The sequence below is a fragment of the Ictalurus furcatus genome, chromosome 14 (genome assembly GCF_023375685.1).
Source record: "Ictalurus furcatus strain D&B chromosome 14, Billie_1.0, whole genome shotgun sequence".
Lineage (NCBI taxonomy): Eukaryota > Metazoa > Chordata > Actinopteri > Siluriformes > Ictaluridae > Ictalurus > Ictalurus furcatus.
In genome coordinates, this window is record NC_071268.1 from 11,085,206 (window position 1) to 11,109,993 (window position 24,788).

The 24,788-nt window shown below is 42.0% G+C and overlaps 1 protein-coding gene across 1 annotated transcript in view; it reads right to left on the reverse strand.

Moving 5' to 3' along the window:
• Positions 1-787: 787 nt before the first annotated feature.
• Positions 788-24,788, reverse strand: part of LOC128618415 (protein diaphanous homolog 1) — a 35,012-nt gene continuing 11,011 nt past the window's right edge. The window contains exons 2-11 of the mRNA XM_053641998.1: positions 23,322-23,417; positions 23,026-23,120; positions 22,816-22,917; positions 21,331-21,570; positions 21,073-21,202; positions 20,112-20,237; positions 19,632-19,795; positions 18,980-19,121; positions 14,506-14,595; positions 788-4,000 (exon numbers count right to left, since the gene is read on the reverse strand). Of these exons, the coding sequence (XP_053497973.1) occupies positions 3,813-4,000; positions 14,506-14,595; positions 18,980-19,121; positions 19,632-19,795; positions 20,112-20,237; positions 21,073-21,202; positions 21,331-21,570; positions 22,816-22,917; positions 23,026-23,120; positions 23,322-23,417 (1,373 nt within the window). The 3' untranslated portion in view covers positions 788-3,812. The remainder of the gene's footprint in view (positions 4,001-14,505; positions 14,596-18,979; positions 19,122-19,631; positions 19,796-20,111; positions 20,238-21,072; positions 21,203-21,330; positions 21,571-22,815; positions 22,918-23,025; positions 23,121-23,321; positions 23,418-24,788) is intronic.

A 24,788-nucleotide genomic window follows, 5' to 3' on the forward strand; every position in this document is an offset into this window, starting at 1 on the left:
TGCCACAACGTGTCATTACATCCCTGGGTGGAATAAAACCAGTTCGGTGGTGGGGATGGAACTGGACGGTGTGGAGGTGGTGACTGAGAGGAGGATGAGAAGGAAGCTGAAAACCATCATGGACGACCCCTCTCATCCTCTCTATGCTGAGCTGAGGCAGCTCAGGAGCTCCTTCAGCCACAGACTCATCCAGCCCCGAGCCTCAAAGCGCTTTGGAGGCTCATTTGTGCCATCAGCCATCAGGCTCCACAACACCACAGCACCAAACTGACAGATTTAAGCCTGATGATATCTGGGATATTATCTGGTTGTATATAATTTTTATTGATTGTATAGTGTAAATAGTGTGTGAATACTTCTACAATACGGCATCTGTTCGGTTCTGTTCTTTTATATTCCTTCGTGCTGCTATGTTGAAATAAATTTCCCCTACGGGGGATTAATAAAGTTATATCTTATCTTATCTTATGAGAGCGACAGACACCAGGCAGCAGCTGCCCTATAACATCATACTGTAGTAACCTCAGGTTCAAAACAACCGCTCTTGCACCCAATAGTGTTTTGAAGCAGTGCGGTGTAACCTAGAGCTCCCACACATCAGAATACACCACTGCTGTACTTCTGAGGACCAAATACTGACACATAAAAAGGTTCAAATGGCCATTTATTCTAAACGTGAAGGTGTTTGATGGCATAACGGACTACAAGAACTTCTAATCATCACTCATGACATTAAGTCCATATCAATAGTGCTACACACACTCACACAAACACACACACACCAAGATGAGATCCTACTAAAGGGTTTTTTTTTAATGGCAAGGACTGAACAGAATTGGAAGCATTCATTTATCTAAAGATAATTCAATATACACACACATGACCAAGTGTATTTCTAGTTGCATCATTCCTCTTAAAAATAAAACAATCAATAAAAATTTAGATAGAAAACTCCGTCCATAAAATGGAAAAAAAAAGAAAAAGACTACGCATTGTATTTTTCACAACCCAGTGATGTAATGATACTCTCCAGCATTTACATAATCAAACAGTTATCATACTGGAACAGGAATGTTCAGTAAATGCCACGCGAGGCTCTAATCCATCCACCAGTGACCTACAGTTTGAACCAACGTCTGGCTTCCAGAGGGCTCTGAAAAACTCTGCCCATGGAAATGAAACTTTCACTTTGTGGAATGGATTTATTTTGACATTAATATAATAGTGAACCCTTTCTCTGTTATTTTGATAGATATGTGGAGCTTCACTAAATTAGCAAATGCAAAGCATAAAAAAAAACCTCTTGAAATCTGTGAGGTGCAAATCAATTTAAAACTATTTTTTTTCAACACGCTTTCTTTTGTTGGTCTACAAGACTTTACATGAAGCTCAAATACACAAATAATTCCCAGGTATTAATGCCAGATGAGTGAAAACAAAAGGAGAGCTTGAGAGAGAGACAGAGAGAGAGAGAGAGACAGAGAGAGAGAGAGAGAGAGAGAGAGAGAGAGAGACAGAGAGAGTCAGTTCTATGGCTAAATCTTCCTCAGCTGATTTGAAAAGCGCTCTACGCTCAAACTAAAGGCTCGGCCGACGCGTAGAGGCTTTATAATTGCGAAATCATCCTTACAAACATGCTACAAAATGGTCCATACAGTACCGAGGGTTCTATGGAAGACTCCTTCTCAGGATAAAACAGAGACGCATCGAAAGCAGCTGCACGTTCACATAACTGCAGCAGAACATCCAGAATGCCTTGCAGTCAATAAGCGTGTGTCCAGTGTTTTAAGACCTATGATGATAAATGTTACGGTACATTCAGGACAAAGATGCTGTTTAAAAACCCTTACAGACATCTAACATGTATAATGTGTATACTGTTCCAGCAAACGGTTTAATTGTTGATTATATGTTTCTAAGCTGAGAGTAATATTCTGCTGAATGGGAGATCATTTCCAGCAGAAATACTGGACCTCAGCTATGTATCTGAGATCAGAGAGAGTAATAACTGCAGTATTAAACTGATGCGTGTTTTTCCCCCCGACAGCTAAAGAGAACGAACTGTTTGTTCGTCTGGCACAAGCAAACTCAAAATCTGTCTTAAATCAAACATGGACAGGATAACGGGCGAGGACTGCAGCGCCTTCTGGGCGGCGATTAAGTGTGCGGGAAATTCAGAACATATTCAGCACATCCATATCTCTCAGATATACACACAATAGAACTGTTTATGAGATGTTTATGACAGTTTATCCAGTGCAGTAATTATACAGAGCAGTGTGTAAACGCTCCCACACACACATGCACACGTGCACACACACACACACACACACACACACTATCACTGTGGTGATATAATGAGAGACTACTCTGGATTTAGCTAGGAGATGTGCAGCTAGAGCTTTCTAAAGGACAAAAATAGACAAAAACAGCAGAACTGTTACAGGGAAAATAGTCTCACAATGAAGTACCAGACCTTCAATATAACTCTCACACACACTCACCCTCTCTCGCGCTTGCACACACACACCCCCTCGCGCTCGCACACACACACACACACTCACATCCTCGCGCTCGCACACACACTCACCCCCTCGCGCTCGCACGCACTCACCCTCTTGCGCACACAGCCCCTCGCGCTCGCACACACACTCACCCTCTCTCGCGCTTGCACACACTCACCCCCTCGCGCTCGCACACACACTCACCCTCTCTTGCGCTTGCACACACTCACCCCCTCGCGCTTGCACACACACTCACCCTCTCTCGCGCTCGCACACACACTCACCCTCTTGCGCTCGCACACACACTCACCCTCTTGCGCACACAGCCCCTCGCGCTTGCACACACTCACCCCCTCGCGCTTGCACACACACTCACCCTCTCACCCTCTTGCGCACACAGCCCCTCGCGCTTGCACACACTCACCCCCTCGCGCTTGCACACACACTCACCCTCTCACCCTCTTGCGCACACAGCCCCTCGCGCTTGCACACACTCACCCCCTCGCGCTTGCACACACACTCAGCCTCTCACGCTCGCACCCTCTTGCGCACACAGCCCCTCGCGCTTGCACACACACTCAACCTCTCGCGTGCACACCCCCTCGCGCTTGCACACACACTCACCCTCTCGCACGCACGCTCTCGCTCGCACACACTCACACTCACGCACACATTCTCTATCAAGTAAATGGTCAGCGAACATACCTGCCTGTGTTTGGTTTCCATTCCACTTAAGGCACACTCTTATTGACCAGTTTGCTGGTAGGTACATTTGCTATCAGTTGGCACTTTTTTGCTTTGCTTGTGCTAATGTAATGGAAATTCACTTTATCACCCCATATACAGTATGTTTTGCATAGTAGCTACACTTGGCTCCAGAAAACAACAACAAACAATTTCTGTGTGTAGATACGAAGTACTGATAAACAATTTAAGTACAAAGAAACTAAACATATAAGTGCAGAAATATCCTGGAATGTATCCCCTGATAGGTGTCAGAGTTTAAGAACTCTTTCTTTGGGTTGATCCGATTTTACCTTCAAAGAAGTGTTGAATAATAAGATACGAAATAAGTGATGAAAACAGGGCAGTGGATGAGTAAAGGTGTTGTGGCAGCACTCCCTAAACTCCAATTATGGGCAGGGCCGACAGAACCCCTCATCTACGGTAAAATTGGCCAATGGTAAGCCATGAAGGCTTACTTGGGGGTGTGGGTCAAAGAAAGCCCTGCCATCACATTTGGCGCCAAAACAATGTCCAACCCCTTGACTCCTTCAGCATGAAAGGGAGGGTCAATATAGGAAGTTCCTAATTAGACCGTGGTGGGGCATCGTCCAAAAGATCCTCCAGTGAACCTGTGTCTTCCGCTGACTCCGCCTTTTTGCTTTCATTGTCCAGTCGGGTCTTTTTGGTTGCGGCTTGAGGCTTGGGGTCTTCCTGCAGCAGTTCTTTGGCGAGAATGTTCGTCACTGCTTGACCAGCTCCTCTCCGATTTCCTGAACGAAACAGAGAGATGAAATGGTACATGGTTAGCCAAAGCATGTGAACTTCCTCTTGAAAGGCCTGTTTACTGTTTTCACGCTAGATTTATAAGGACCATTATAGTTTGCAAGACCGCATTTATAAGCCCACCCTGCGTGGATTGGGGAAAATAAGCAGAATTTTGTCATTCGATTTACTTGCATTTGTACTGTAATGCAAAGCATACTTTCCCTTAGATGTTTTTATCATTTACAGAGATATCAGCTTTGTATAAGAGGAACCTTGACAGGAACTCAGTAGGCAAGCTGTTTAACCACTGAGAATCATGGTTATAAACTCAAAGAGTACAAAAGAAGCACTAGCCAGTATTCTAGGAATTTCCAATTTCTCATTTTAGGTATAAGGTTATAAGGATCATAGGCTCATTGGGATTAACGCAGATCAAATAATTCTTAGTGAAAAATAATTCGGAATATAATTATTAATACGGCATTCGTGAACGTATGTGAAAATGAATGCATGATGAAATATTTTTGCATAATCTCTCTGCGTATTTTCTATATTTTTCCTGACCTGGAAATAATCTGATTCCAACAGCATACTTTCCCACCCCCTTATAGGAACCCTGAACTGACCGAATCGTCAACCTCAACAGTCATACAATTACACCGAGACTTGTAATTAAAGCCGTTACGGTAAGGCTGAAAGACAAATAAATGTTCGTTAAAACAGAATCGAGGTTAAAACATGTCAAAGGACAGCAACACATCAACACCACACGTGTGCAGAAAACTAGCTACAATAAACACGTGCGCATGTTAAAAAAAAAAAAAAAGACACACACAAATGAAACGTGCTTACAGCAGGCCACTAGAATGAACGAAACGTTTTGTAAAGATGACGTGCTAACCGTTTCTGTTTTCTTTTGTGTATAGGAGCTCTTTCAAAATCAAAATGGCTGCAGGGAGATCAGGAAGCTAAAAAGTGCCAGCTTCATTAAAGATGACTGCCTGAAGGATTATTTTCTCTCTGCACACACTGCACTATTTATCATGAAGACTGCTCATACAGTCATCTCAACTGCTAAAACCATCTCCTCTCTCAAATGCATGTTGTGGGGTGATGTGCATGATATATGGTGTTTATGTTGTCCATGGAAAGCTCAGTTCAATACTCCAGTAGGGTGGTTTAATATTCACTGGGCCTGTTTTACTTCATGGAGCAGTTCCTGTGCGATGTTTACTACAGCGTGACATTAATTACATGCAAGAGAGCCACATGCGCGCGCGCACACACACACAAAAACCTATGCAAAGTGAACCATGGATGAAAATCAATGTCTGGCTGGTGTACACACCCAAACTGCCACTGATATCACTAAGCCACATGGTTCACTAAACAAATAACACCTGCAATGAACACCGCACTGCAGAAAACGGCATGCTCTCGACACACACAGGTACACACACATGTTACCGAGCAGGTGTCCAATACGAGCTGGGACAAAGACAGCACTGAGTCTGTTGGAGAAGCAAAAAAGCAGTTACAGGATATGCAAGCGATAAAATACAAATTAGAAAAAGGAACAGAGGGAAGAAAAAAAAAAAGGGAAAAAAGGAAGACGGGTGAGAATATAAGAGCTGAACATATACGCGGTGTTTCGCATAAAGTGAGAACATGACCTTCTCAGAGAAGCTCAGGACAATGACTTACTAATTGTGTGTGTGTGTGTGTGTGTGTGTGTGTGTGTCCTGCTGTCAGCTTTTCTCCGACACATCCTGTAATGGAGGTAACTAATGAATGAACTAACTTCAGTCCCAGAGGCACAGCACCCACAGAATCAGTGATGCTCCTCATGTTCTAGGACACTTGTAACCCTCATGCTTTGTTGATATTTCCTCATTGGTTACGATGATGCGTTTGTTTTTGAGCTGTCTGGTCTACAGGACCCCAAACAGAATATGTTCAGAGACCCGGATGCTATATTCATGAAGGTCATCATCATAATCAACTCGTAATGAACTATTTCTCCATCCTTTTTTTTTTTTCTCCATTCGTTCGACCTGATGAAACCCGAATGGACAGAAAATGATTAATACGTAGACGTACATGTTCAAAGGGGTGATCAATAAATGATTATAAAACATGATTACTGCACCACATAATGTAATACACCATGGCTTATATACTGTATGGGCTCTAAATGTACAAATATTCAAGGGTCAGAGGCGAGATGTTTAAGCTTTTAGCCCAAAGCCTGATGATTTTCAGAAAATAATTCACAAGTAAAATTGTCAATCAGAGTAACAGCCTAATTACCGGTACCTCAAACCACCAAATATATTTTTGTAGAATATTTTTGAAGAATATTTAATGCTTTTGCTGGTTTTCATCTAAAACCCCTAACCAGAGCATGCAGTATAATTTTTAGTGACTTCTGATAAAATAACCTTGTTTATTTTTGCACTGTTGGTCTTCAGAGCTCCAAACAGAAAATAACAGCATGTTCCATGATAACATTCTTGTGTAGTCTGTATGCGCAGTAACAGCAGCGACACATGGGAACTTCTTGTATCACTGGAAACGGGAGATAACGAGCACTTTATTGTTTAATTAACACTCATGTTCCTCCGCTTGCTCTTCATTTTTTCCACCGTCTTATCTCTCGCTCACCTGTCCTTTGGTACACACTGACTTTCTGAAATGCTCTCATCTAACTGCACTTTACGTAAACGTCCCAGAAATCTAAACGCACTACCCACTCCAAAAAAACAACAGAAATCTTGACAGTTATCTACACTCATTTTCAACTGCTCTCCATCATGACACAACGCGGCTTGATTAAACTTGTGATTTTTAGTGAGATACTGCTGAACAAAAAGAGTGCGGGCGATATCAATTTCAGATTTTTAAATCAACATTTAAACTAAAATCCACGTGCCGTTTCTGTTTTGGCAATTACAGCCCAGACTCCCCCAGCAGATGAAATGGACATTTCCGTGTACAGAATGTGGCGTGTGCTGGGATGAGGGCTGTGAGGGACACACTTTAAATCTCTGTTGTGTATATAAGCCCAACACACTTTCAATGGTTTTGTAACCGTTTACTCGGATAATCTATAAAGCACTCTGTATAAGCCATGTTCCAGCTTTTAACCTTTTAACCTTCGGCAGAGTGTGTATACAAAACAAACGCGACACGTGCAGTGTGTGTATGAGGGAAAGCCACATACAGAGAGCCTTTTTTTTTTTTGTGTGTGTTAGCAACACAGACAACGACCGCAATCCATTCTCTGAAGTGATCACTGAATGTAGATGTTTCATTGGTTTGAAGACATTTTGATGAAAGCTTATGGCTGAAAACGGTTTCAGAAACGTAAATAGTGAGGTTAATGCCCATGAATACATTTAATCAATATTTTACAAGTATTCTTCAGCTGTTCTTTGGGGGAAATCCTAAAGATTATATGTAGAACCATACAACAGTGTTTTTCCCCATAAGAAAAGATTTCAAGTTGAAGCTTAGAAACAATAATTATCCTGAAGGTACCCTTGAAGAGGGTACCTTCCAAGAGCATAGTTTTTTACTTTAAATTTCCCCAAGCGAGTAGTTTTCATTTAGAAGCACTTTTAGAGGAGCTCTGCCTATTTGGGTTTAAGCGAAGCTCTTCGTGAGGCTGGTTGAGAAGAAGCCTAAAGTGTGCACAGCTTCATCTGTTCACTGTTAAGAATTCAAACAGTTTTGATTGTTTAACACATTTCCTGGTTACTGCACAAGTCCACATGTGTTAACGTCTTCATTTTGTCCTCTAAAATAGAAGCGCCATGACGAAACCCTTCTATGAGCAGATGCGTCTGAACTTTTGAGATGATGTGTGTTTGTGTGATGGAATGTGGGAGGAAAAGTACGAGTTCTTTAAATAAATATCATTGTGTAAGATAAGAGTAACTTCTGAGAGAAACTTTGCTTGTTCTGGATTTTTATGAGGTTAAAGCAAAAGGAATATAGTCATGTGTATTCAAGCAACTTTTAGGCTGAATAATAAGGTTTTATATTTGTATGGCATGCATGTGTGTTTAATCAAAACCGTCTGTTCTGTCCTGTGGCATCTGAGGCAGTTAGCACCCCCTAGAGGAAGCAGGGGAGATGTGTTAATTAAACATGTGTGTGAGATACTCTCAGCAGCTAGTGTGAGAGTTAGTGGCTGGATGCTCACTTTGCTAGAGGCTAAGGTGTGGTATGCTGTGTAAAGAACCAAGGGATTGACAGAACGCTGTTTGTGTGTGTGTGTGTTTTGGGGGGGGGGGGGGTTGCTTTTTGGTGTGTTGTATTATATGGAGTGCTCATATTGGGCAGGAATTATATGCACCTTATGAAGTGTCTGTATGTGTGTTTGTGTGTGTGTGTGTGTGTGTGAGAGAGAGAAACAGGCAGAGTGAATGAGAGAGAGAGAGAGAGAGAGAGAGAGAGAGAGAGAGAGGACAGGGAGGAAGAAAGTCCTTTGTGTAGTAAGCCATCTTGGTCTTTGTTCATTCTTTTGTGAAAAAGTTTGGTGAGTGCTAGTCTTTTAGAGCAGAAGCGTGTGTGTGTGTGTGACTTCTCTTTTGTGATGTGGTGTGTGTGCCCAGTCATTGGCGGTACGATCATGTCGGGCTCTTTGTGTGGTAGGTCGTGACCTGGCAGATGTGTGTAGTCTATACGAAAAAGAGACGAAAATAAATGCAGGCAAGCCCACATGGGCAGAAGTGCGGCCTTTTATCAAACCTGGGCTATTTTATAGACAACACACACCCCTCCCCTGATTGGCTACACTGGCTGGTTACTGAGGGATTGGCAAGCTGCTGACATTAGAGAAAAATGAATAAAAGCCAGGCACTTTTACTGTATCTACTCTTGGCATTAAAACAAGTCGACAACCGTGAACACCGCAAATGAAACAAGAGCAGACTGTTAGCTTATTCTTAATAAAGCCTATGAAAAGTGACAGAAAATATGCAGGCGTAATCACATCACACCTCTTCAAGTTCAAAGAGATTTTATTCTGGCACTATTATTAGTGTTCTAGTTCACTCCCTGGTACACTCCTAAAGGGAAAGTGAAGAAATTCAATCACACACATGCTGTTCTCATAATTCTGCTGTCACTGATAACCGGTCACAACTGGAACTCTAACTATGCAGATAGAGACACAAAAGCTAAACATATTTAAGAAAATCATTAACCTTACTTACTCTGCCGGACAGTACAACTTACAATTGTACGCATACACACTGTTCGGACTAGATGTTATAGTCCCGTAAAAAAAAAAAATAATAATAAAAATCCTATAACTAATTAACTAAATAATGTTCATGAGATCTGCACGTCATTATTCAATTTACAAAAGAACTGCAAATCTGAAACGGCAACGTTTAAAATTGTAGCAGCTTTTGGACAATGGAGAATTGTCACATATACACTGCTATAATATGTAAATACACCTTAGTGAAAAAGAAAATACACGTCTTTATTATTACTGTCTCTTACTGGATCAGCTTTTCTGCTATGTGCTCGAATTTGAGAAATCAACCTGGAAGTGTGTGTGGATATATAAAGGCCTGTTGTGTGGAGTTTCTTCTCCGCTGCGCGAGTCCCAGAAACACGCGAATACATCAATGTCGCACAGCTGTAACTATACTATATTTCTCAAATAAAAATGATACAAGACATTTATTGAAGCCTCTGATTGAGGTTGCCTCAGTCATATAGCAATAAGCCCAAAAGATTACTGTGCTTAGCGCTGAAGATATAGGATCTGTCTAAAAGATTGAAATGACCCTATAAGGTAAAACTGGTCCCCAGCCAGCACTATAAATCGTGGGTAATTTCCATATATAGTATGTACCGTGTAGGATCTTGACGGACTCGGGTTATACGATTTGTAGAGCGTGACGAGATCCATGTGTTACACCAAAGTAGTGCACGGAAATTTCTGCTTTTATTTCTTGAAGAAACATTATTTTCAGGAAGAATCTCCTGATCTGTTGTGACTGGGCTGGTCAAGGACATGGTAAAACTGTGCTTTCTCTGAGGAACAATGTTTCAGCAGTTCCAGTCCATTATACGGAAAAATGCAGCATTAAAATGGCAGCAGTGGGAATCGGGCATGTGTGGCTAGCACCTCCCCCTCCATCAAAATATCTGTGGTATTGGCCTGCACATAAGCAGAGTGTGTGTGTGTGTGTGTGTGTGTGTGTGTGTGTGTGTGTGTGTGTGTGTGTGTGTGTGTGAGAGAGAGAGAGAGAGAGAGAGAGAGAGAGAGAGAGAGAGAGAGAGAGAGAGAGAGGGGAGCTCAGCAGCTGCTGATAATCTTTTGATTGGTTACTCCATCATTACTCTGGGTCAAGGGGGAGAGGTGAAAGTTCATCTGCCGCCTCCCTTCCACATGCCTGCAGTCTCCCTACATTCACTGAGCGTCTACACGGTCAACCACGAGAGTGTGTGTGTCTGAACAAATGTGCTCCTGCATAGACTGAACATGTGGTTTGTAGAGTCATTGTGGGTGTGGCTGGCATGTTGGGATGTGTGTGTTTACACGACCACTCAAAAAAGCTTGGACACACCAGACTGACTATAGATTTGTCACAGTCTTAAAGTACATTTGATTCAAACAAATGTAAATAGTGATGTTACTCCCTTGTAAAAAAAAAAAAAAATTATATATATATATATATTTATTTATTTCCCCAAACTAGTAGTTTTCATTTAGAACTTAGGAGAAGCAGTGGCCTATGTGGAACTCTAAGTACATCTCTGTGGGTGAAGCTGGATGAGATGCCAAAAGTGCACAAAGCATCAGGAATATTGTTCAAAATGTCCATTTAAAATGGTTTTTAGTTTATCGTTGCATAATTTGGCATGATTAACTTCATTAATATTCACAAATGATCAAAATCAAGAAAAACCTTCGACGAGCAGATGCATCTAGCATGTGGACCGCTAGAGTAGATGTGTGTTTGAGGGAATGTGGGAGTTACACAGTTCTGCAAATGGAAGTCATGGTGAAGGGTGGAGTTCACTGGGAATGTCTGAAATCTGTAACTTCTGAGAGGTGGTGGTGTTTGTTCTGGGTTTATTTTCATGTGGTTAACGTTGGGGTCATGTTGTGTGTGGTTGTGTGTGTGTAAGTAATAGGGAATAGTCTGTGCTGTCAGTGACGGATGGTCAGATGAGTCAGAGGAGTTTTAGTTACCAGGGAAACAGGAGGTTGTTCTGTCATCTCCTCACAGAGGCTAAAAATATGGATAGCTATGACTCACACCAGTAACACACAAACACACACAAAGGATGCATACTACTGAATGGAGGGAGAGCGAGAGAGAGAGGCAGAGAGATATTCTCATATAGATGACAGATGGAGGAAAGCTGTATTTGTGCAGCTATATTTAGTCACAGTTCCACACCTTCTCAAAAATAAACACTATAGACAATTAAACACTTCTTCTGCAGCAGCGAGGAGTTTATTCCGGTGTCTAATCTTGAACCGGTCCGTGCTCGTTCACCGCAAAAGAGCCGGTTCTCATTGTGCTGTTAATACACACTAAAAGGGTTTGACTTTGGATGGTGAAATAAGCTCTCAAAGCCAGAGGCAACTTTTTTCTTTTCTTTTTTGATTGTGCAATGCTATGGCTTTTGTAATGCTATGTTGGTTTAAAAATACAAACAAACAAAAAAAACCACATGATAAAGCCAGGGAGGATGCAATCTAGATCTTAAAAATGTGGAGACAGCACCAGCCCCGGCACCAGCAACAAGTCTGTCCTGGGTAAAACAGGGGTATTAGAGGTCATACCAGGTACAGCAAAAAAGTTAGTGAAATGGCAATGGTAACTGAGGAAACTGTGCAATCCTCCTTGAAAAATGTTTTTTTTTTTCTTTTCTTTTTATTAAAGCTACATGCGTGAACATCTTTTATTTACATTACATTTAGTTCAGCATTGAACGAATGCCCAATTGTCCTTTGCCATAAACCTGGAGCATGTCCAACTGGATCAATTGTGATTAGGCAGACATGTTTATCTTTGTAGTCTTATAGACCAAAATAAGGTTATCACAATTTAACTACCTGCATTACATTTACATATTTACCTTTATGTAGTTACCAAGCAATGATGAGTAGAGGTTTTTAGATAGATATGTGTACTAATACAACTGTAAAGGAATTCTGTAAGCTGCATAATGAAGGCTGTTTGAAGAGAGCATAGCATTTGTAAATACTGCGCAAAACCTAAGTGTACTAATAATGGGAAGTATTATGCTAACTGGCCATTTTTAATTTAGTTTATTGCTACACAGTATTTACTCTAGAGCTGTTGGAGTTCCACACAACGTACTCACTCTATTCTTTACTAAACGTCTTATATTCTACTTAAGCACACAGTACCCAAGAAGAGTTCATATAAAGCAGGACCTAAAAAGTTTCAAAAGATATGCAAGTGCTCCCAGGAAACTACAGTATTTGGCATTTTAATCTACATTCCTAACTCTCTTACCACTGATGTGTTAGGGCACTTATTTTGGGTCACTCTAGCGTTTACTTCACCGTGTGGTTTCCACTGTTTGTGTTCAGCGGAAGCTCTGGGGGCTCACAGCTACGGTGCTAATCCTCCTGACTTCAACTGTACACCCCTGACTTTAGCACAGTCAGGGCTGACATACAGTAACACAACCCGTTCTCGTTCCTCTCTGAATCCCCTCTTTTTAGCAGACTGCGATTCCCAGAAGACAGAGGAGCCCAGAAAGCAGCTGTGCCAAAGCAAAAGGCAAAATGGAGACAAGAAATTTGAGAAGGAGAAAAGAGAGAGAGAGCGCGAGAGAAAGAGAGAGAGAGAGAGAAATAGAGAGAGAGAGCGAGAGAAAAGGAGAGAGAGAGAGCAAGAGAGAGAGAGAGAGGGAGAGCGAGAGAGAAAGAGAGAGAGAGCAAGAGAGCGAGAGAGAAAGAGAGAGAGAGCGAGAGAGAAAGAGAGAGCGAGCGAGAGAGAAAGCGAGAGAGAGCGAGAGAGAAAGAGAGAGAGAAAGCGAGAGAGAGAGAAAGAGCGAGAGATCGAGAGAGAAAGCGAGAGAGAGAGAAAGAGCGAGAGATCGAGAGAGAAAGAGAGAGAGAGAGCGAGAGAGAAAGAGAGAGAGAGAAAGAGAGAGAGATCGAGAGAGAAAGCGAGAGAGAGAGAGAGAGCGAGAGAGAAAGAGAGAGAGAGAGAGAGAGAGAGATCGAGAGAGAAAGAGAGAGAGAGAAAGAGAGAGAGAAAGAGAGAGAGAGAAAGATCGAGAGAGAAAGAGAGAGAGAGAGCGAGAGAGAAAGAGAGAGAGAGCGAGAGAGAAAGAGAGAAAGAGCGAGAGAGAGAGAGAGATCGAGAGAGAACGAGAGAGAGAGATTGTTTCAACACGTGCCACGGTTACACATCTGGATTCTTTCAGTCAAAGATCCGGTTACAACTCGCACACAAAAGCACATATAAAGAGTCAAATACACAGCACCATTCCACACTCATTCCTGAGCTAGTGAAAGTTCCAGACAGACATGGTAATGTAGGCCTTATGAAGGTTTAGCTCTTCCTTGCAGCAAGAGGTATACCTGTATAATCAGTATGATGAGTGGAAATGTGTCACCAGGTAGTCATTTTACAAATACTATCACGGTTGACCAAAACTGGGGGGGACCAAACAAACAAAAAAAACAAGAATTGATGTTTTTTGCTTTAACACTCGTACAAAAACTGCTGCACCAAAACATCACTGAGAGAAGTTATCAAAACTGCGTTACTTTGACCTAGAGTTTCATGTTTCCTGTGTGCAAGGAAGAGTGAAAAAATCCTTATGGGCACTAATTTCAACCTGTCTGGTTTCTACATCCTGTTTGAGACAGGGGTGACTGGTTAATGCTTTCACCCCTGAACGTCACTTGGGGGGGCGATGGAAAAGACCGTCACAAAACCATGCGCAAAGTGTTGACTGATGACAATGACCATGTGCTCGGCACAGAACATCTTAATCACTGACTATAAAGTGAAACCTGGTTTCACTGCAATCTACATGACTGTCCAATTTTAGACATCCAAAATCTAAGATCAAGTGACTGAGAACTGTCAGTCACTTGTCTGATAAGTCAAAAGTTATAAAATGGTATGATGTTATATACATTGATGCTGAAAAATATTGTGATATAAGAATCTGATTACATCGTTCACGCCTAGCGGTTCCTCCACCACACTAAGCTAATCAGTATGGAACAAGCCTCACTCTGTAAGGAGACCTGGTTAATCATAATCAAATAATTCATCCGACACCACATGTGAAAGGGGGCGGGGTTAAAGCTCAAGTGCTAATCTATTGTATTTCTCTCCACTGAGAGACCTTCGGTGAAAATGAACATATTTACATGTGTGAGGTGGCAAACCGTTTTATTATTAAAGACCATATGAGTGTCATATGAGGAAACTAGATGTACACTTCAGTCCAGTTCAGGTCAGCGTGTGTGTTTTACCTGCTTGCCGTGGTCCTCTCTTCCTTTTGAAAGCAGCTCCTGACTGAAGCGCTTCCAACAGGCCGTCCATGATACCCGTCTCGTCGCCATCTAACCAACACAAAGAAAACAACATCGTTTTTTTAATACCACGCATACACCCAGAAACGCACACGATCCTCTATTAACTACTAACTGCACTCATGTATTTCCCGTACATGAAGGTCAGCTGACTAACTTATCACGGTCAGTACAAACACGCATATACATATAGACACACAAACAGGAAGAGAGTCAACATCAAGAGAGGATGACAATACATTAGAGCTTAACACCCTTGCATACTACAGGAGACAAGTCCAGCTCACTAAGTAAACTATTAAGGAAAGAAAGCAAATACCGTTCTCCCTCTCTCTCTTTTTATTTTTTTTATTTTAAACTATTCTCTGAGGGACAGTTTTGTTCATCACTTCCTGCTTCAGAAAGCCAACAGTTTAAATCAAACTATTTTTCTGCCCTACACTGTATTAATAACTAAAATATTCCTGGAACTAAAATTCCTCTTGTGAAAGAAAACAGCTATAATTTGTGAAGAGGTTTCTATTGTGGAAAAGCTTTGATTCATTATTACACTGAGGGTCTGCAGGATGAGAGAGAAGCTCAATTAGCAAATTGACTGAAGCGCTGATGGATACATTAACCCAGATGGGCACTGACCCACTTCGGCTGTTGCACACATTCATAAACACACACGATGGACAGATAGTAAGAACTAAGAGTTTGTATGAAGAGAAGTTATAACGGATACTTAGTGCACGGTTTGTGTGTGTGTGTGTGTGTGCAGTGGTTAAATTTAGCCTGGTTGATGCTGCTGCTCTAACCAGATGGTTTTGATTATTTCCTCTTTGAACACAACAAGGTTAGGGTTTTATGTCTCTCACTCTGTCTCTCTTCTACAGACAGACACACACACACACACAGACAGGCATAATAAAACATGATAAAGTGGGACTGATCCCTTTCTGCCCCAATCCCCCAGCATGCACTACCCTGCCCCAACAAACACACCCAGGCTATAATCCCTAGTAAACTGATGCCAGATGGCTTCATGTGTGAGCACCGCAAAGAGGATCCATTCACACACACAAAGACACTCATACACCCCCACACAAACAAAACGCTTTGCACGGTCCGAATATGCCACCAAGAGGACGGAAATAAAAACTGCAAGAGACCTGATTTTATCATGACTCAGTGAATCCATACAGAGATTAGTGTTCACTCTAAAAAATGAAGCATTAAACATTAACAACAAGCCTGTAATCTCTCTAAATCAGTACAATATTATTCACCGATGCAGTTCATACAGTAGCATGCACTAACGATGATGGAAAATCCATAATGATGATAGTTTGTAAATTAGATCCGAAAATGGAGGGATGGTTGAACAACTAGGTTATAATAATACATTAATAAGCCTAATATTATTATCACTATTGCATAAATTGTTTGGTCAGAGTGCAGCTTATGGGCATAAAATGTAATACAATACACACATTGAGCACACAATCCATATGGGAAAGCGTATTAGTGCATGAGAACTAAGTAGGTCAGTCCCATCATTTCTTCCATGTACGTGATCTTCCCACACACGTCCCCCGCCAACACACATCCGCATAATCACATCCTCACGTGGGCACATGCGGAATCCGTCCTATCCTTCACACAGCCCTGACACCTATTGGCCAGGGTGTGAAATAACAGAGACTGAGAGTGAGAGGAGAGCACAAGGGCGCGCACACACACACATTCTCCATCTGGTAAGCAGCGCCTCTCACTGCATGGCTGGAAATATAATCATCTATACTGCTCTGAGTAAATAGACTAGAACAGAGCTCATATACTACAGTTTTCAAAGATGAAGCATTTCTTTCTCGAAGGAGTGTTTTCACACGAGCTGCTCAAAGAAAAGGTCCCGTGCTTCTGTTAGACAACTAAAAGATTAACACTGAATCAATGTGACCTGTCTTGATCAAATAATTATGCATCGAAAAGAATATAATCTTATAATGCACCTTCAAGGAAAGCCTGTTTTGTCTGCTGATCTGATAAAATGCAATAACTTCACTATGCACAAACCTCCTTATGCAGATTAGACATGTGCTGATGATATTGAACGTCACCCTACGCCTGATCCTGATTAACCTCCCGACTGTCACTGTGTCCCGTGACTGACTGCCTGACCAGATGCCTGCCTTAAATGTGCTGAACAACAAGATTCGCTTTTCATTCCATAAGTCACGGACAAATGAAAGTGGCTGTAGATATATCTTAATGCTAACTATTAACTCAATGCATCATTCACACCCTATATACACTTTGCACAAGCAGTTCGTGCAAATTTTCACCTCCAATGGTGACTCAAAAACAGAGAGCTGGGTGTAACAACAACAACAACAACAACAACAAACTAAGACTGGCTGCTGAGAAATTGTGTAACACTGCAGGTTGTTACTGCACTGAAAATGTAGTGGGTTTATACGTCTGGAAACGACATGGACATTCCAAACATCCCCTGACCCTGAGAGGGCACTGAACCCTGTGTGTGAAACAGAATGTCAGAGGAAGGGAGAGGAGCATGAGACTTGCACATTGAGGCCTTTGTTCTGATGCCGCTCTTTACACACATGCACATGGTGAGAAATGTGAATTAAACAGAGTTCTCACACGGTCAGACAAACAATACCTACGTATAAAGTTTACAGTGTCTAGCTGGACCACGCTTTGCAGTCCTGTCTGGTGTGTTAAACTAAAAAAAAAAAAAAAAAAAAAAACCCCTGCAGCAGTTATGTTAAAGTAATTAGGAATAGCTCTGACAGTAGTTCTGGCTGTAATTCAAACCACAGATTATATGAACGCGTTAGTTCTTATACATTATCGCTTCCATAGTAACGAACACCTTACAGGGACTTGTACGGTGGATGCTCAAACAATCTATGTCTAATAGTAAACAAATATATTTTCATTTTATTTAACAAAGGAAAATGCATAATCATTAATATGACCAAGTTTTCTAATTTCCAGCGGAAACTGTCTTCAGGACAGGACATTGTGGTTTCTCTGCAACGAGCCGTATTATGAACCTTAAGGGAAAGAGAGCAAATGACTCTTTCTAGCTGTTATAATGTAAGCTTTAAGTAAGGGATAATCCACAGCTAGGTGTGCATAAAAATCATGTAACGCACACGTAGCCGTGGATTATCCCGCTTATACCGTGGTCCCATGCCAGCGTTGATGTTTGCAGTGCAAAATTTGACTGAAAGCAGAAAAATAACTGGCCAGATTTGTTAGCTCTAGAATTCCGCCCGCTCTAAATCAGAGATAAAGTGATGCGATAAGATTACGTTTATTTGAATGAATTTGAATAAACAGTTATTAGAGAGAGATTTTGCGTGTGAATTACCTGCGTCTGTGCCGCGTCTCTAATACTAACGAAGCTGAGAGTTTAACTACTGTATGCATCTGTAACTCAATGTTACTATGGTTACAGTTGTTTATAGGCAGCGCATCAATTCGGAACGGTGATCAAACTGACTGAAACTACCTGGGCATTCAACGGTGTGAACACGCCTTCCAGCCAATCAGAATCGAGTATTCAGACAGACCATGGTACAGCAGGAACTAACTTGTCTCGCGGATGTTCCGCGATGTTGAAAGCAACTACAAATGGTTAAAACGTACAACGTGTTGTTCTTAAATAAAAACACTCCGGGACACGCTGTTATAGGAAAATAATCAACAGTAACTCCGCTACGTGTCAGGATACATCACACCACCCTGTGTTGATCATTTTCCTATAACAGCATGTCCAACCATGTTTTGGTCCTTACATAACCTTATTCTCACTGCCGCACAGCTTCTTCGCATTTCACGACTTGAATGAGCCTGAGCCTAAATCACTTACTGAGCTGTGTGTGAGCAAAAGAGTGGTGAAATACTGATTTAGGAATTTTGGCATGGCAAAACATACAAACTGAAGCCAAACAGAGAAGGGATGGGGTGGGGGAAACGACACTCAAACTAGGTCACTGAGGAAGAAGTGAGAGAAAGAGTGAGAGAATTTGTGCGTGGCTATGTATATGAAATGTTTCATTTTGACCGAGTAAAAGGGTACTAAAAGTGTGTGTTTAGTGAGCAGCCTTGCTATCCCTGTCCTCTTTTCTGTTCCTCCATTCCTATGTACGCTGGTTCTTTGGCTCATGCAGATCATACTTATATACTAGAGCAGAAATGGATGACTACATATGAATCTTCCCTTTTGTCCTTTACTTCTCAAACACATACGGACGCGCACACACACTTTACACCATCTCTCCTTCCGTCTTCTGCACACACACTTAGGTTGGGAAATTTCTTTTATGTGGTATGACTGCCCTCAGTGGTTGATCCACAGAACTGCAGCGTTCTCGCTTCACACACACACACAACGCCGTACCGTCATTGATGTTGAGTGAGTGCCCGGCGTTCATTCTCTTCTGCCTCTCCTCTTTCTCTTTCTCGGCTTTCTCTTTCGCGAGTTTGGCCTTGCGCATCTTTTCTTCTGCTTCCTTGCGTTTCTGATTCTCGATCACGGCTTGCTGTAACACACAAACACACATTTCGCAGCTGTAACAAAGACAGTAAGAGGCATATTTCATGTGATGAGAGACATGCTTGTACCGGCATAGTTTTAAACGTGGCCTGTTATTTGTTTACTTGGGTAAATGTGGGGGTTGATCTGTGTATCCGTTGGTGTTGGTGTGTTTAAATACTTGTAGTATAAGTGAGGACACACTGACAAATAAGGGGGAGGAAAAAAAAAAAATCAGTGTCTCCACGGATGTCTGTGTTTAATGCACTAAAAACAAACAGTGGAGACATAATGGCCTAACCACCTGCTGCTCTCTCTCTCGCTCACACACACACAGCAGCTGTTTATGCAGGTGCACTGAGTTCTAAATACATCTCTTAATTATGTGTTTGTTTACCGCCATGCACAGAAAACCCACTGTCCGAATACACATCCATAACCATTGCTTTTATCTAGTATCATCATAACTCAGGATTATGTTATAGTCCCAGATCCTAACCGTGACCTCTGACCTTACCTGGAACATGTTCCTAAAGTTGTTGAGGTCCCCGAATAGCTCCTCGGGGCCCATCTTCTTGGGGTCAAACACAAAATATTTGCCCAGGTCTTCATACTGCTTCTCCATGTTGCTGTGCATCAGCTTGAGCTTCTCAAACTGCTCTCGGGCAGTCGCCACAAAACTGTACTCGGATCAGTCAAAGAACATACACAACACCATCCAGTTCCAAACACCGCAGAAGCTTTCTACTACAGATGAGGCATAAACCTCATACTTATGTAGACTTGAGGTTTACTTGTGTCATCCCCACAACCCCCTCCCCTCCTATTTTCCTCACTCGGTCACAAATCTCTTTCTGCGTGTATTAGGTCTAATACACTTCCTAACCATTATATAACAGTATGGATAAATATGAAGCTGTATACTGGACTGTGAACCGGACAGTCGTACCATCCAATACTATAGTGAAGCCTAAAGCATTTGCTGTCGTGAAGGATATAGTCATCTTCTCAACAAACTTGTCCTTGTCATTTTGGGGAGGAGGGAAAGTCTCAATGTCCTTCTCCAGATCCTTGATCTGCTTCCCCATCTGATCCAGATTCTTCTGCAGCGTCTCTGCCGAAACTACGAGAAAAGAAGAGATCTCTTTTTTTAACATCTCATGGAAATAATTAATGCTTATCCTAGTGTGTCCTTTCCTCTGAACTCCAATATGATTTTGAATACTCCAGTATTTTAAACCAAACGTCTATCCACTGTGTACGTATTACCACTAACAAGAAGTGACTTGTACTGTGATAGGAGGGAAAAAAAACTAAGAAAACATGAACATTCAAAACCCTCTTAGAATAGAGGCAGTTGTCGGGCCAGTTAATAAATGTAAAACACATTTTGTAGAATGCATGAGAGAACTCTTTCACATGGTCCATCTATCACAAATACATCGTATTCGTAAACAAGCTTTAAATGTGTATAATTCATTCTTTCAGAAATGCTACTTTCTCACTGGGAACAACTTGTGGTTAAGGCACACGGCTGAGGATACCACAAAATCTATGGATTTACTCTGTTGCTCAACCTTTGGAATGTCGGATAAAAGAAACCGCTTTGGTAAGACAAGTTCTCATGGCGGTCTCAGTCAGACACGATGCATTATACTTACTTATGATTCTTATTTCAAATCTTTATTGCTTATCCTAAAAACCGCACCGAGTTAGTACGTTTTCCGTCCTTTTCTTAGTACAGAGAAACGCGTTGAAATGATTATTTGCTGGGAATCATGCATACGTTACAGATTTCAAATGTTACGAGTATTTCCGTGAGAAGGGTTTAGTGCTTATGCACGGTAAGTGCATTGCTGCAGTGTAACGCAGAAGGGAAATAAAGTACGTGAATGTGACTGAACGCAAAGGCAGATGTAATATTCGGCTGGGCGGTATGTAGTAACGGAGGAAGGCACCTCTGCTGGCTTTCTCCAGGTGAATAAGCTCCTCAGGGAAGTGCATGACGTTGGGATGTTGCTCCTGACACACGTCTGCCAGGAAATGCAAGAGAGTCTGCTTCTGATCTGCGGACTTGGTGTCTCTGAGCTACATGCGAAAAAAGATAACGGCAGTGATAATTACGGCAATATGGTAGCTTGCTTTGCATACGGTACATTCCCACTACGGAGCAGATGTTTGTGTGTCTGAGCTGATGTCTGGTGTGTGTGTATGACCTTGCACAGGTAGCTGATGCCGAAGCCAAAGGCTCTGGCGTTACGTGAGCCGGCGTTCATGTAGTTGCCAATGAGCAGGATGATCTGAAGGAGCTGGGAAAAGTTATCGCTCTTGATCAGCTCCTCGCACGCTGCAGTCACGGCCACGATGTCCGGCTTCACGTTATTTATCTGCTCTTCAAACTGCAGCCGGAACAAGATGGCGTTGAGCCGCGGCTTCAGACGTTTCACCGAACTTATCTACAGCACAGAGACAGACAGACAGAGAGAGAGAAAATCTGTGAGGCTACAATTAGTCACAGGTCCTACTCATGTTCACTTCCTCTTGCAAATATTCGCTGGCACCATCCCATTCTCCAACACTTTTTTTTTTTTCTTCAGTTATTTTAAACTTAACTCTGGAAAAAGTACAGATCCAAGAACCCGTGTAAACTCACACACAGAAAAAACCCGCTGCTTTCCTTAGCTAGAACACTGAAAACCAGTGAGGAGCGAGACTCTGTCCCCTGAGTTTTGTGTAAACAGAAGCTGCTTAAAATAAATACAAATCTAAATCAACAAATGAACAGACTGACTGTAATTGTTAATGTAGTTTTAATGTAGTTACTATTTAACCTTGCCCAAGTACATATGTAAAGCCAGACTGACACCACTCTCTATTCCCCTGTGGTAGAATATAAAAAATAGCATACACTATAAGGTAGTGCACTACACATGGTGTTCACGGCGGTCAGGTTTTACATATATATATATATATATATACACATTATATATATATATAGGTATATATATATAAAATGTTTTTATACCCTAGACACAGCAGAAGAAACACAAGTGTCATTGTTTTTAAAAACGTTAATCAAAGTACAAAAGTAATCGGTTACGTATTAACCCTACTGTTGCTACCCCTTATGAATACACCACTCTTTTCAGTAGCCGTTGTTAATGTGTGGATGGGGTATGAACGTGGGACTGTGTGTGGGGAATTAGCTGTAACGTCAGGGACACTGGGATGGCATCGTTACAATTAGTCATTATTACTGCTTTGCGGATTTATTTCAAATGAATTCGAACCTGATTAAAATCTTTCTAACGTCTTTATTCCATTCTTTTGTTGTTCGTGCCATAGCGCTGCTATATTTATGACTTTATATTCCTTATTGTTTGGCTCGCTAGCTCTTGGGATGAATGAATGTCATTTGTGTAGTCCCTGTACACCATAAATTCCTACCTTGGGTCAGTGTGACCTATGACAAAAAGCTTTAAAAGCGCATGATGGCTTCATTTCTGCAAGGATTTCAATCCTGTTCCTTGGAACTGAACTTTATTGGGTGTGAAATCTATCTGACGAAAAGTAAATAATACAATAAACCTTTATTCACACGTACTGTGGTGTTACGGGCTTGTCAAGAGTGAGGCTGTACCAGAGGAATAAGCAAGTGTGTGTGTCTGTGTGTGTGTGTGTGTGTGTGTATACACACTGACCACCACTCCAAACTGTTCAGACTCGGCGAGGTCGTCGTATTCATCCTTCAACTCTAATAACACATTTAGCTGCTCCTCCTCAGGCAACAGCTTCAGCAGACTCTGAAACACACACACACACACACACCACAAGTAAAATCAGATGGAAATGAGGCCCCAGTGTGCATGCAAACTACTGGCAAAGTCACAAACAGACGCACACACACACACCTGCACCGTGTTCTCTGTAAGCACCTTCTCGTTCACCTCCAAAATTGCATTTTTCATCTCCTCATAAGGCAATCTGTTCGAGCCCAGGAAAATAGCTGCAAAACACACACACACACACACACACACACACACACAGAGAGAATTATTCAATGATACTCAGTAACCTACTCCTGCTTGCTATATCCATTTGATATGATTAGAGGGAGAGGTGAGATTAAATCCTGTGCATTATACACATTATACACAGTACTGTGCCTGGTGGTGTCGATCAGTTCACTTCACGAGCGTGTACTCACAGAGGTTCTGGGACGATTTGGAATCGAGAACTTTCAGCTCCTTCACTTTCTTCTTCGGACCTGCTTTATCCTCTCCTCCATCCTGATCTTTCTTTGCTAAAAAGAGTGAGACAGAGAGAAAGGAAAAAAAAAAAAAAAAGAGAGCTTTGTTAGTGTGAATATACATGTACTTTACTTCAGTCTGCCCCATTTAGCGGTGTGGGGAAAGACAGCAAAAAAGGTAGAGATAAACAGATGAATAAAGAGAGACATGGACACTCGCTTGATCAAACAGACACAAGAGGGGACGAACAGAAGACGACATGAGAAAGATACAGATATAGACAGATGAGAATACAAGAGAAAGTACGCATGGTCAGGGACTAATGACAATGGCATCCATTATCTCACTAACAGAGGGGTAACAAAAACATAACCCAATATTTTTGTTTTGTGAAAACTGAAGTTGGAACACACACACACATAAAATTCCTCAAGAAAATTACGAATATAAAGTATGCGACAAAGAAGAGGAAGAAAGTACATCGATGCTGATACCGAAAAGAGTTACCTGCTAAACGGTCTGCATTTAGATAGCGCTTTTTTAACCTTAGTGGTTCCAAAGCGCTTTACACTGTGTCTCATTCACCCACCAACTGTAGCAGAGCTGCCATGCACGGCGCTCACTTGCCATCGGGAACAACTTGGGGTTCAGTGTCTTGCCCAAGGACACTTCAGCATATGGAGTCACGTGGGCCGGAAATCGAACCCTACGATTAGTGGACAACCCGCTCTACCACCTGACCCACAGCCGCCCACGGCTACCTACTTAGGATTGATTAATCGAGGGCATGATGGGACATTTGATTTAAATATGTTGACGTTTACCCGGATTAAACAGTGGCACTGAAAAGCGTGCACGTGTGTGTTCATGAGATTAGGCGACTTCGCTCATTCTTTGGAACGCCTGCTAGTGGACTGCTAGCTTTAGCTGTGTGTGTTTGATTTATTAGTGACACCACTGGGTTATTGGCATTTCTATATTTGGTCTCTGTTGTGAAATATGTGGTTGGTGAGGGTGACTGAAGTACGCTCAGAAACCAATATCAGTACGGTTTCTTATAACATTGCCGTCGCGTGGTCGTATCTCTGGTGTTTGCGCTTGTGTGTGCAGCGAAAAAGAGAAACAAAAATAGCAGAGCTGAATCAGAAAGGAAAAGTTACTCATGTCACACCAGCCTGTGACTGGACAATCACAGCCTTGAGGAGAAATAAACACGCATCTGCCTCTCCATATCTCCACCACGATTCATTCACTCAGGGCAAGGTCACTGGCCAGACTGCAAGCGTGGCTGTGCCGTGGAACGCTGAGGAAACGGACACAAAGCCTCCTCAGCAAGTCAAAACAATCGCAACGTCCACGCAAACCACATCTCTGTTCGGCTTGTGTGTGTGGTCATGTTCATTTAAGATCTGCTTTACTCTGAT